The sequence below is a fragment of the Canis lupus genome, chromosome 5, assembly GCF_011100685.1.
Source record: "Canis lupus familiaris isolate Mischka breed German Shepherd chromosome 5, alternate assembly UU_Cfam_GSD_1.0, whole genome shotgun sequence".
NCBI lineage: Eukaryota > Metazoa > Chordata > Mammalia > Carnivora > Canidae > Canis > Canis lupus.
In genome coordinates this window covers 60976490-60990037 of record NC_049226.1, presented here as the reverse complement: position 1 = coordinate 60990037, position 13548 = coordinate 60976490, and the positions used below count along the sequence as shown (strand labels likewise).

The window sequence follows — 13548 nt, the reverse complement described above, 5'->3', positions numbered from 1 at the left end:
AATCCCAAGCAGACTCCCCACTGAGTGTGGAGCCCAACCCGGGGCTCGATCTCAGGATCCTGAAATCATGACCTGAGCTGAAGCCAAGAGTTGGACACCCATCCAACTGTGCCACCCAGATGCCCCATCTAGTAATTGTTTTTTATAATGCTTTAGATTCTTATGTAAAAAAAATACAAAGTTACAAGCCAAAGTTACAAAGGATCAGCCTTTAGTCTAATAATTTTTTTAATGTTTTAGTCACTTAAATTATTAAGAAAGCAAAATGTGGCGTCAGGGCCCGTTTTTACGGTAACACTAGCTTTCATAATTGCCCATGTGTTTAATTCTTCACATGGCTTTGAGTTACTGTCTATTGTCCTTTCATTTCAACCTGCAGAACTCCCTGGAGTATTTTCTGCAGGACGGGTGTAGTGGTAATGAACTCCCTCACCTTTTGTTTATCTGTTTTTGTTTCTCTGAAGGTCTTCATGTGTCCCCTACCTGTGACACAAGGTAAGGGCCAAGGTTCACTTTACTGTATGTGGATGTTCCCTTCTTTCAGCATCATGTATTAAAAAGACTATCTGTGCCCCATTGAACCATCTTGACATCTTTGTCAAAAATCACATGGCTATATATAGGGGGTTGATTTGTGGACTTACCTCTGTGGATTGACATTTACATCTGTTCTTTCACCAGTACCACACTGTCTTGATTCCCGTAGCCATGTAATCTTAAAATTCAGTAATGTGAGTCCACCAGTTATTTTTCAACTATTTTGGCTAATAAAATAACTAGGGGGGATCCCTGGGTGGCGCAGTGGTTTGGCGCCTGCCTTTGGCCCAGGGCGCAATCCTGGAGACCCAGGATCGAATCCCATGTCGGGCTCCCGGTGCATGGAGCCTGCTTCTCCCTCTACCTGTGTCTCTGCCTCTCTCTCTCTCTCTCTTTCTCTCTGTGACTATCATAAATAAATAAAAATTTAAAAAAAATTTAAAAAAATAACTAGGAAAATAAAAAAATAATAAAATTTATTTTTCTCCATGTTCTTGTTTTTCCACATGAATTTTAGAATTAGCTTGTCTTCTTTCTACAGAAAAAGGCCTGCTAGGATTTTGGGTTGCATTGAATCTATAGCTTTGGGGAAATGTAGCATCTTAATAGTATTGACCCTTCTGATATATGAAGGTGGTTTTATTCCTCCATTGTTTCTAGTCTGTAATCTCTGTTAGCAGTGTATTGGGGTTGTCCTCAGACATGTCCTCCACATGTTCATTACATCCATCCCTAAGCAATTCATGTTTGTTGATGGTGCTCTAAATGGTTTTGTCTTTTTAAATTTCAGTTTTTAGGTTATAGGAATAATTGATATTTGCTTATTGACCCCATAGCCCCATGACCTTGCTAACATCACTTAGTAGCTTTTTTATAGGTTATTTCCCATGTAAATGATGTCTGCAAATACGGAGTTTTAGTTTTTCCTTTCTAATCTGGAAGCCTTTTATTTTTGTGCCCTACTGCAGGAATTTCATTTTTGTGTTGTATAGCATTGAATCCAACCATTTTAACAGACCACTAAACTCTACAGTCAGGTCACAGAGGACCTTTTTACTGTGAGTTTTATGATCTCTGAGGTTAATTTATAATAGATTTACTTTACATTAAAAATAGAATCAGATGATTGAGATGACGAAACTTTTCAGACTTAAAAGCACAATATACCTCTTAATTTTATGTAGGATTTTAGAAATGAGTCTGCAACTAAAGGTTTCATTTTTAATGATATCACAGATTTTGAAATGATATCAGTGTTTTTATGATTAAGAGTTTATCATTTATGAAATATCGACCCAGTGACCTTAGCTATTCAGTTATGATGAAAGGCCCAATCTAATCTTCTATTGAATGTAATATTTATTAAAAATGAAACCTCTCATTTCTATTACTTAATCAATAGCACATTAAGCCATTTATTAATATGATTACAGAAGGCCTTGCAGATTAGATATTCCGCCCCCTTGTCATCTAGTTTTAACAACCAGGAAACAGCAGCCTAAGCTAGAAGTCAGCCAGATCTGTCTAATCGTGCACTTGTAACTTTTATGAGATGCTGGAAAGAACAATTAAAATTTGCAGAAAGAAAATAATTTATAATTGCTGTCTAGGAAGGTACAAGCCCTTTTTTACATCATTACATAGGTAAACCTACTTGGAGAAGATCTACTTTATTTAGTTAACTATTACGTATTTGCTTAAAACAATGGGGTTTGGTACAGCTGGCGTACTGGCCAGGTGTGGCAAGAAATGTATTGCATGATTGATCTTGGCAGGGAAAGAAGCCAGTTGTAGGAGAAAGAAGAAAAACCTGCAGACATCAGAATGTTGAGACACATCTCTTCTATGGAGTCTTGTGTTCTCTGTTGAAATAGAATGTACATCTAGAAGACGGCACTCATCACAAGCTTGCAGTTCAGTAAGTTTTCACAAACCAGGACCGCTTCACAAATGAGCACTTCTGCCACCCCATGCCACAGTGATGCCTTCTCTCTGGACTGTTCCGATTTCTGCATGCAGGCCACCTCAGAGGATCAAGCTTCACTGTGACAGGGTAGCCAGAGTGACCAGCTCCCTACTGTGTGCACAGCATGCTTGAGCACTGTACAGGTCTTTCTTCCTTTACTTCCAACAGTGACTTTGAGGAGAGAGGTACTGTCCACAATTTCAAGTTGAGAAAACAAGGAAGAGGTTTTACAAGAACCACACTTACAAGCTTGTGCTGTGTGTTGGGTACACTGTGAAGCCCTGTATGGTCACCTCTCGTTTCATTGTCTCCCCGTCCCTGAGAGTTGTCATCTCCTTTTGCCAATGAGCAAATTAAAGGTCGGAAGCTCGTTTGCCCCAAGCCTGTGTTTTTTACCAGTAAACTTGGAGGTCGATGTGTCACCACAGTGGAAATTTTGTAGATGAGCAGATGGAGAGAAAGAGAAGGCAGCCAACTACAAGTTGTTCATTGTAATTCTCAAAGGTTGCACCAAAGAGAAGATGGAAGAAAAACAGTGGTGCTAGCATGAGGCAGCACCTGCCTGATTCTTGGAGGCCAAGGGAGGCTCAGTCAGCAGGGTCTTTGACCCTTTCCAAGGAGCTGCTGATTTAAAACCACATGCAGGGATCCCTGGGTGGCGCGGCGGTTTGGCGCCTGCCTTTGGCCCAGGGCGCGATCCTGGAGACCCGGGATCGAGTCCCACGTCGGGCTCCCGGTGCATGGAGCCTGCTTCTCCCTCTGCCTGTGTCTCTGCCTCTCTCTCTCTCTCTCTGTGTGACTATCATAAATAAATAAATAAAAATAAAACTACATGCAGATGAACCTCTGTCCAAATAAGCAGTAAAGGTCCATGTCTGGTTTAAAGCACAGGCTGAGGGGCTCAAGGATAGCTCTTTCTTTTCTGGATAACAGATCATGTGAAGTCAGAGCTGGAAAGGCTCAGAGAAGTCAGCCAGCCGGCCACCTCCTCCCCAGACGAAGAAGCCATGGGCTTGCTTAGAGGTGAAGACACTGTCCTGAGGGCACCAACGGGCACCAGGCACATGCAACACACATCTTACTAGTCATGGTGCTATCTTCTTTTGGAGTTCTTTCCTTGTTTAAAACCTCTGGTAGGAGTGCCTGGAGGGGTTCAGTTGGTGAAGTGTCTGCCTTTGGCTCAGGTCATCATCTTGGGGTCCTGGGATGGAGTCCCAAGCTGCTCCCTGCTCAAGCAGGGAGTTTTCTTGTCCCTCTTCCCCCCCCCCCCCCAGCCCCCGCATGCTTTCATGTGCTCTTTCACACTCTCTCTCTCTCAAAAAAAACGAAAATCCGTGGGGATCCCTGGGTGGCTCAGTGGTTTAGCGCCTGCCTTTGGCCCAGGGCATGATCCTGGAGCCCCGGGATCAGGTCCTGCAGTGGGCTTCCTGCGTGGAGCCTGCTTCTCCCTCTGCCTGTATCTCTGCCTCTTTCTCTCTCTCTCTCTCTGTCTCTCATGAATGAATAAATAAAATCCTTAAAACAAAAACAAAAATCTTTTTAAAAAATTTTTAAAAACTTTTTGTAGACTTGTACAACATTGCTGGTTTTCTAGCATCTGAATAACTTAGTCTCATATAAAGTGTTTACATTTTGTGCCAAAAATTACTACTAGAATATAATAAAGTTTTGGTTTTTTTCCCTTAGTGGAAAAAACCCAAGAGTCCTGGAATTGGAAGATACCAAAAGGTTGTGGAAATTATTGAAAAATAGGTTCTAACGTTTTCCCTTGTACCCTTGATCACTTGATTAGACCCTATAAGCTTCTCCCTACAGATGCATGTTCTGAGACCTGCTCCTAGGGCACCGTTGGTCCTAGCATTGTCACCCGGGACCTGGTGGGTGGCCAGATGGCTGGTTTTTCAGGCCCCCTTGGCATGTTGGCAACCCAAAAATGGACTCCCTCAAATGTGAGGGAGTTGTCTCCCAAAATAAAATGTTCTTTACCTGACCATCATCTGTATAGAGCTGCCTATTGAGCATCATCTCTGATAGATCAGAATAGTCCCTGAGGCTGATACAAAATCAGACATAATACTTACCAAAAACAGGCCGAAGGAGCTAGCAGATAGGTGGCTCAGTGTTCCTAGGGCCCTTGAGAGGTCTGTTTCTGAGAACTACTCAGCTGTGTGGCAGGCAAAGTAGAATGTGGGTTTTGTCCTCACCACCACCCCTCCACCCAAGCCTCCCCTGCCGTCCCTTCTGTGTGGCTAAAACACATGCAGAGTCCATTCTACTTACTTCGTGTCATCTGTTCTTCACATAGTCCATGTTCTCCCTCAGACTGAGGATGTGTGAGGACTGGGGGCTGTATGCATTGGAGAGGGGTATTCTGGGTTTGGGAGGAAGGACATTTGTTCCTGTTATAGGATAGCAAAGCATTTTTGCCTGCTTTCTGTGCTACCTTTTAGAATTAGAGGTTGAACCAGAGGCGTGTGTTAGTTTTACAATTTGTCTTTGATTTTTGAGGGTAAATATTCTGAATTTCCTTTATCAGAAAACCAAATAAAATGCATGCCATTTCCTGTATAGTGGTCTACAGCTTTTTTCCTGTCTACACCAATTTTCTGTTAAGAGTACCTTGGCATGATTTATCTCAAATAACTTAAGTTAAAAAGTAAGCGGTCTCTGACGTTTTTAGTTTCAGCTCAGAGCACATTGAAACCGTATAGAGATGCATCTGATAGCATTTCCCAGCAAAACACAGTTGATATTGACGTCCATAACTGATCACTTTATTAACTGAAAAAAAGAAGCCTCATTGAAGCAATAAAGCATAACTTCATTATGTCCTGTGTGCAGAGAACAGACATGTTGGAAAGTGGCTGACAGGCTCCCATTTCAAGGCTGATTCTGATAATGATAATATTTAAGGAGCATCGATTGTTCTCTAATTGGATTTTTCTTTCTGTAGGCCTCTTCTGAAGAGCTGAAAGCTGCCTACCGGAGGCTGTGTATGCTCTACCATCCCGACAAGCACCGAGACCCAGAGCTCAAATCACAAGCAGAACGACTGTTTAACCTTGTCCACCAGGCTTATGAAGGTCAGTGGAGGGCTTGGCTTCATGCAGACGCCCTGGAAGCAGCGGTTCGATTTTTAAGAGACTTGATTTGTAGAGGACAGAAAGAGAGTCCTTAGAGGTGTATAAGAGAGGAGGTTAGGTTAGTGCTTTTTTACTGACAGGGGCCTTTGAAAGAGTAGTATTTTGCTTTAGAAATCAATGTGTCCAGTAAGTGGGAAATGAGAGTGCAGGTAGAGCAGCACACAGGGTCTGGGCTGCAGGGAGCACTCGGGCTCTAAATCGCTCGCTGGTTTTCTTCTAAAGGGAACTCTTAGAGGTAAAAGGCTGATCGCTACAGACAAGCCTTCTTTGTTCTCTTTTTTATGAGAAGATGTACAGGAATGTTTTTTTTTTTTCATATGACGCTGATTTTATTGGCTCTGGAGCATTCAGTTAAAGAAAGGTTCTAACAAAGGGAGGAAAATTATGTTAGGAAGGCCAACAGGAAATAGAATCAAGTAATTCAGGTTTTTGTGCTTACTACATGTTAGGTGCTTCAGAAAGAGAATTTTGTGATGGAGTTGTGCATAAAGTGTTCAAATCACTGATAGGTCCAGAGTTGCCGTTGGAGATGGTGGGAAAGCTCTAGCAATGTAGTGGTGGTGGACACACAGCAATGTGAATGTCCTTATGCCACTGAATCATTGGCTGAAATTGATTCTGTGTTATGCATATGTTGCCAGTTTTAAAAACAAAAATTAAAAAAATATTAATCCATTCTTAGGATACACACTAAGTAAAATAAGTTGTTTATTCCAGAGCCATTTGGTGATTTGGTCCTTAGTTAGACCAAAAATTAGAAAAGTGTTTCTTTACAGAAATCAGAAATCAGAAAGACTTTTGATTGCAGACACAAAAGCATATGCTATATTTCACTTTATGGTTTTACCAAATAATTAGATTTTACTGAGGAGTAAAACTTGGGCTATGGCGTGTGGCACATGTCTGAGGTCAGCAGTGGGTCTTCAACGGACTTAACTCCATTCAGACCACATCTGCGGCGGTCCTGACCAGAAACTTGATCCTTCTCTCGTACTCTATTGCCTGCATGGCTGCATTGATTTTACTGCTGTCTAAATTGCCCATGTAGCCAGTTTGTGTGGTTTTGGAAATTCAGGGAAGAGTTAACAGAAAACCCTAGCAGAGCTTGTGGAAGTGCTGCGGCAGCAGACCTGGCCCCAGTGTTCATCCTAACGGGGAGACCAAAGTAAAACTGTGAATAAATAATTCCCTATGAAATCCTACAGATTAGCACGAGAAGTCTGCATCCCACGTTTTCCAGTGGTCAGCATTTCTTTCTTCCCCATTAGATTTGAATATGGATGGAGTCATTTACATCGTTTTTTAAATTAGGCCTAAAAATATATGGGAAGTCTCAAGGGAGAAAAGATTCAAAGGTCTGGAAGAGAAGCTGGCAGAGGAGAAGAGCAAGGACCATTGGCTTTCCTGACACTTATGTTCAGTTTGGATGCCCTCTCAGTAACTCTGCCCCTTGCTGAGAAATCTTTTTCTGATGTACTTACCTAAGTGATGTGGCCACCACCATAGTGACAGGTGTTTGTGTTTTCAAATGGTGTACAAAAAAGAAGAAAAGTGGGAAAGGAAAAAAAAAAAAAAACCTCAGTCTTAGAAGGTAGTGAAACGCTATAATAGAGTAAGCAGTAAATCATCTTTTTTTTTACAATCAGAGCCTGTCTGAATAAGCTTTAGAAACTGGAATTAACTCTTTCAGCCTGGGTCCATTTTAGGCTGTGGCAGAAACTTAATTCTGTTAAAAATAACTGTTCTTTACTGATCCTAGGGTACAGCTTCCTATAAGGTGCATCTCACAATTAAGAGTAGCTTGGACATGAAAAATCCACTATTTTTCCTTTATGTCCATCTTTAAGCACATCCTAGATCAGATCTGAGAGGCAGCTAGGAGGAAAAATGCACAGGGGATGAAGAGAGCCTCTTGGTGAAATTGTGGCTGGACAGGGAAGAAGAAGAGGTGGACATACTTGATGATGTTGCCAGGTCTGGAAGGAGAACTGTGTGCTTTGTAAACATGTGTGATTTTTAATTTGCAGTGCTTAGCGACCCCCAGACCAGGGCCATCTATGATATATATGGGAAGAGAGGACTGGAAATGGAAGGATGGGAGGTAAGAAAAACCGCGTGTCAGTGTCCCAGAAGATTCCTCACACATCTACAAAACAACAGCCCCTCCCCCCCCCCCCCCCCCCCCCCCCCCCCAGTCCTACAACCCAGATCACTGGGAAATACTGGGAAATGCTGAAGTACCTTCTTCACTTTGTATTCTGGTCTCAGAGACTGAGTTCTAGGCTAGGTTGTGCCTCCGTGTACCTCTGTGTGCTTGGGCATGCAGTGATCCAGCTGATCCTCAGTGTCCTAACCTGTCCTGTAAAAAGCAAAGGGCATAGATGATGCCAGTCATTTCTAACCCAAGAGAGGGCACAGGCTGGTTAGGGAGCTGATGGAAGACCATTTCTTCAGGGCCCAGCTCTGTCTCCACATGCATTTCCTGCCATCCGGCACAGTTTTGTGCCCCTCTCGCCCCAGCTTACATGTAACCGGATCTGAGATGTGTTTGTGTTGGTCATGTGTTGTGTGTGGGAACAAAATGGAAGCCTGGAATAGTTGAGAACTACAGCATGAAAGTGCCCATAATGAAATAAGTTTCCCTGGCAGCCCTGCTGCATGAAAACAATCACTAAAATTCACAAGATTCTCTTTTCCCTCACGCTGCTGCCTCTCTCAGAGCCTTAAGCATGTCCATGTTACTGTCTGCAGTAGGAAGACATGAGGATCAAGTGGGAAAATGAATATGAAAATTAGTGATAAAACTCTTAAGTTGCTATAAGAACATGTAGGTGTTATGATTTAATTTCATTAAGGAAACTTGGTTCTGATGCCCAAGAAATTGTGGGAGGCTGTTAGTGTTAAGTTGGGCATTGCTGACTTCTTTCTTGTCACTGTATAAATTAAATTACCCTTGAAGTTCTTTTGGTATTTAATCTCAGGCCAGTAAGTCTGTCTCCTCTAACTAGTATTAAAGCCTCCTACAGGCTTTCAGATGAGGAGTACAAGAGAAGCGAGACAGGTTCTAGTTGCCTTTCCACTGTTGCTTAATATCGGTGGCTTATGGGCCATATTCTACCTGTGGCCATGTTTTGGGTGCCCACATGATAAACTGTAGCTGCTAACATTTAAAAATGGGAAGTTTTGCATAAATATCCAGTGGTCTTTCTTCTCTTGAAAAAATTAGAAAATCTGGGAGCAACATACCTGCATTGCCCTGTGAATATGGCAGTCCACCATATTTCAGGAGCCTCTTCCCCGTGGGTAGGGCTGTGCCGTGGCCTTCCCCAGTGCTCACCACTTCCTGTCTTCTTACAGCTGACCTGCCCTTCATCCGCATGTCCCACCTGGCTCCAGTAGGCATTTGATTTCTAGCCTTTGGCTTGATGGAAACAGCAGTGCTTCACATCACATTAGTTCATTGTAGCAGAGCCTTGGGTCTAATAGCTTAGCATTTCTCCATCCTAAAAGGAAAATAGAATCCCATTTTATTTATTGACTTTCTCCTCAACCTTTGTACACCCTGTTCAGACTCCATTGTTTTTTGAAGACGTAGGTTGGCTACAGTTTTTCATGGGTGCAGTCAGGGCCACTGAAAGGCTGGAGCCTCTCTTACATGTCCCTCCTTCAGAGTCTAGGTTGTTAATTCCCAGCAGCATTAGCCCAGCTAATGGAGCCAGCAGGGTAACATTTTCCTGGCAAAATGCTGAGTGGCTTCCTCTCGCCAAACCAGATTATCTCCCCATTAGAAACAAAGCAAAACCGCACACACAGTAATGATTATAAAAGTATGTAGACTGTCACAGATGGTGAATGGATAAGCTTTTATATTCATATATTTTTGTAAGCTACTTTATAAGGAAATCAAGTTCTCATCGATCAGAATTAGCTTGTGTTTGTGTGTATGTGTGTGTGTGTGTGTGTGAGAGAGAGAGAGAGAGAGATACTAAGCCTTCACTGAAGATAAAAATGCTTTCAAGGAAGAGCACATGAAAATACCTCCCCACATATTTACTAAGAAATGTATTGGTGCCTAGCATACGGTGGGCAATTAAGCCCATTGTTATGGGCGGTAAAGGAGTCTCACTGAACTGGAGCATTTTTGGGGCTGGCATCGTCACTGCTTCAGGCAGAGCTTCCTCCCCAGGGAGAAGCTGAGTTCACATCATGCTGCTGCTAATATTCTTTGACTCTTAAACTTTGCTGATTGCTGATGATCTCCACTTGCCATCTATCTCTTAGTCTGAACACACGGGCAGTGGCTGAAAAAGGAAACGCACCGTCAGAACCATAGCTCCGGAGACACCTTCGTCAGGGCCCTCCACAGGCGTATTGGCCTCTCCCTGTCTCAGGGGTGGGGGTCACCCCCTTCTGTTGGTTAGCACTGGGGAGGAAATGTGAGCTTGCAGGCTGCAAAAGATACCGGCCCTGCTTTCAGCCATTAGTAAGTTTTCAGTCTCTTTTTTTTTTTTTTTTTTTTTTAAAGAGAGAGCAAGAATAAGGAGGGTGGGTAGGGACAGAGGTAGAGACAGAATCCCCAGCAGACTCCACACTTGGTGCAGAGCCCCACAGGGGGCTCGATCCCACAACCCTGAGATCATGACCTGAGCCAAAATCAGGAGCAGACACTTAACTGACTGAGCTACCTGAGTGCCCCCCACTTTTATTTTCTTTTAACTTTTAAGAGACTTTGTCGTTCTCTGGCAGGATTCCAAAGGAAGGAGATGCAGAGGTGCAAGCATTCACCACTTGTGAAACCAGTCATTTTAGTTACCCAGGCTAATTAGTGGTGTTTGTGGGGATACTCAGGTGAAAATGAAATTGACTTCAGAATGGCAAGCCTCAACTTTGAGCTGGGAGTGCTTGATGGTGTTGAAGCTGGTAACAGCAGCCAGTGTAGTACAGTGCACAACTCAGTAGCACCGGCAGGTGTTAGATCACGTCCTGCGGCCCCAACCGTCCATGATCTAGATTCTGTCTGCAGCCCCATAGGTGATCTGTGTCTCACTCTGCTCTGTCTCTGACATCAATCTTACGGTGTCTAGGAAAGTAACCTGCATTAGTAGGAGCTACAATCTGGTCAACATCATGAAAACAAAGACTTAGAAGCTCTCACAGACTAAGGAGACTAGATGACGAAATGCAAGCCGAGAGCCTAGACCAGATCCCAGAACATACAAGGGATGTTAGTGGAAAATCTAGTGAAATCCAGAAAGTCTGGGTTCAGTTCCTTGGAGTGCTCTAGGGTTGGTGTTGAATTTGGCAACTGTCCCTTGTTAACAGTGGGGAAAGCAGAGTGAAAGGTGTACAAGAGCTTCCGGTACTGTCTGTAATTTTTCCAAAGTTCTAAGTAATTTTCTAAAATTGTTCTAAAACCAAAGTCAAGGAGCGCCTGGGTGGCTCAGTAGTTGAGTGCCTGCCTTTGGCCCGGGGTGTGATCCTGGAGTCCCGGGGTCGAGTCCTGCATCAGGCTCCCTGCATGGAACCTGCTTCTCTTTCTGCCTGTATCTCTGCCTCTTGCTCTCTCTCATGAATAAATAACTAAAAATCTTTAAAAAATAAAAATAAATAAATAAAACCAAAGTCAAGTAGCTAGAATCAGAATTTTCAGACCAGACAGTATCTCGGGAAACCTGTAATTTAACCCCTCATCCATAGCTGGGATCTGAAGCTTAGAGAAGTGAAGTAACCCCCACACACACCTGATGCCACCAGGAGATTAGAGGCAGTGTGGGTGAGCCTGCCTTCTGTCCTTCTACCACACGGCCTTGCTTTTAGGGACCCCTGCCCCCTCGTCCACTGGGTAAATCACTCTTCCTGGTTAGCACAGGGATGGGCCTAGTTTGTAAATGGACAGTTAAGGCAAATGTAGGTGTGTAGGATCATGGGCTGCATGTGATCCTCTCTGTTATGGAGCATGTCTGGTATTTACCAGCTAGCACAGGGTTCCAGGTGCTGTGTGACTTGTAGCTGGCTCAGTCTCCTACCCTTCTCTACCATGGCACAGTGTATGCGAAGGGCAGAAAGAACAGAGGATGTCAGGGAAGCAGGACTCTGCCCTGCCCTGCCCAGCTCTTCCCTGCTCTGGAGGTGCCAACCATCCTGACTTCACAGTTAGCTCTGATTATGTACCAGCTGTTTGCCAAACCTATGTAAAATCGGCTAGAAATGGAATGACCTCACACCTTTGGAGTATTTGCATCTTCAGCTCATCACAGTGTGGCAGAGAGAAAGGAATGTGTAGCTATTAATTCAGTCTGCAAAGGTCAGGCAGCTATAGAATTTCTGAAAACAAATCTTGTTCTGCTTTGGCCTCTGCAGAACCTGACACTTTCCAGCCTTTTAATTCCTGGAATCTTACAAATCTGTGTATTTTAAAAATCTCAGGAACTCGTGGAGTCTGTGTCATTGGTTAAAGTTTGGCTAGTCAGACTTGTGCATAATTTGCATTCTCAACACCAGTGTCCTGCTGGACAGAATATTCAGTGTGAAACCTTTTCATCCAGGTAGAAGAGCTGGATTACTCTGTGACCCTTTGGAGCAGGTGCTTCCCATCCAGACCCTGCTTGGCCTTGGTAATGCATCACTTAGGTCACCACTGGCGGGTGCATAGTCACAGGCTTACCAAGTTAGGGTTCAGAGGTCACAATTTCTAAAATATTTTAAATCCTTTTTTCCTGATCTTTCTATATGTTCATGGTTAAATGGAGTAATTACTTATATTTCCCTGAAGCTCTTTTGTTTTTGTTCTCTGTACTGGAGGGAGAGGCTGATGGGAGACAAGGGAAGGTAATGAAAGTTGAAGCATCAAGCCTTCCTCCTGCTCTGTCCAAGGTCAGGACATAGGGTGGAAACCCATGTCCTCAACTTCAGAGAAATAGGGCGAGCCTCCATATCAGTTCAGTACAATGGAGGATGTTGCTGTGAGGCCACAAAGCAATTACTGATGTGCCATTGAGGATTTTGATTTGTTTTTGGGTAATTTTTGTGTCTTCATTATAAAACTTGCTTTAGGGACACCTGAGTGGCTCAGTGGTTGAGCATCTGCCTTTGGCTCAGGGTGTGATCCCAGAGTCCTGGGATCGAGTCCCACAGGGGGCCTGCTTCTCCCTCTGCCTGTATCTCTGCCTCTCTCTGTGTGTCTCTTGGGAATAAATAAAAATCTTTTTTTTTTTTTTTTTTTTTTTGGAATAAATAAAAATCTTAAAAAAAAAAAAAAGAAAGAAAACTTCCTTTAAAAGAACCACTGCCACTTTTTAGTAATCATTGATTATAAGGGATATTAGAGCCAAAAATGTGTTCTTTATTTTTTCTCTTTACATCCTGAAAGCAGTAGTGAAAAATTTCTCAGTGCTTTTTTGAATAAGCCAATTTTTATATTAATTTTTCTATATTGCTGAATAATAAAATCAAGGTGCACAAAACCTGGAGTATGACCCCATTTCTGTTAGAATGTACATGCACACGTGTGCACAGAGGGTGTCTAGGAAGATACATAAAAACTAGATGCTAGCCCTGAGAAGGACGGCAGAGAAGAGAGGGTGCTATAGGCAAATTGTACTGTATCCTTTATATCCTTCTGTACTATTTTGATTTTTTGCTGTGAGCGTGTATTTTTTTAAACAATTTTTTAAACTTGTGATTTCCAGGATTGCTTCTTCTCACATCACCTCCCTTTTTAGCTGTTCTGTGAGCAGCCTCTCAAGGCTCCTCTGTATTTCTCCCACTGATACAGGGAATGTGCTCTCTGGGTTTCCATGACTGTCCCACCCCCACTCTCAGTGTTCCTCACAGGCCGTGGAATCTTGGACCCTAGAAATCATGGGGTGCGGTTTCCTCTTTCACAGATGTGGGGCCTGAGGT

The 13548-nt window shown here is 43.2% G+C and overlaps 1 protein-coding gene across 2 annotated transcripts in view; it reads left to right on the top strand.

Annotated features, from left to right (window-relative positions):
• Positions 1 to 13548, top strand: part of DNAJC11 (DnaJ heat shock protein family (Hsp40) member C11) — a 75862-nt gene that overhangs the window by 20023 nt on the left and 42291 nt on the right. The window contains exons 2-4 of one of the 2 annotated variants that reach the window (XM_038537818.1): positions 2313 to 2455; positions 5457 to 5586; positions 7674 to 7747. In XM_038537818.1, coding sequence (XP_038393746.1) covers positions 5499 to 5586; positions 7674 to 7747 — 162 coding nt within the window. In that variant the 5' untranslated portion in view covers positions 2313 to 2455; positions 5457 to 5498. The remainder of the gene's footprint in view (positions 1 to 2312; positions 2456 to 5456; positions 5587 to 7673; positions 7748 to 13548) is intronic. The other variant, XM_038537817.1, reaches the window with a different exon arrangement.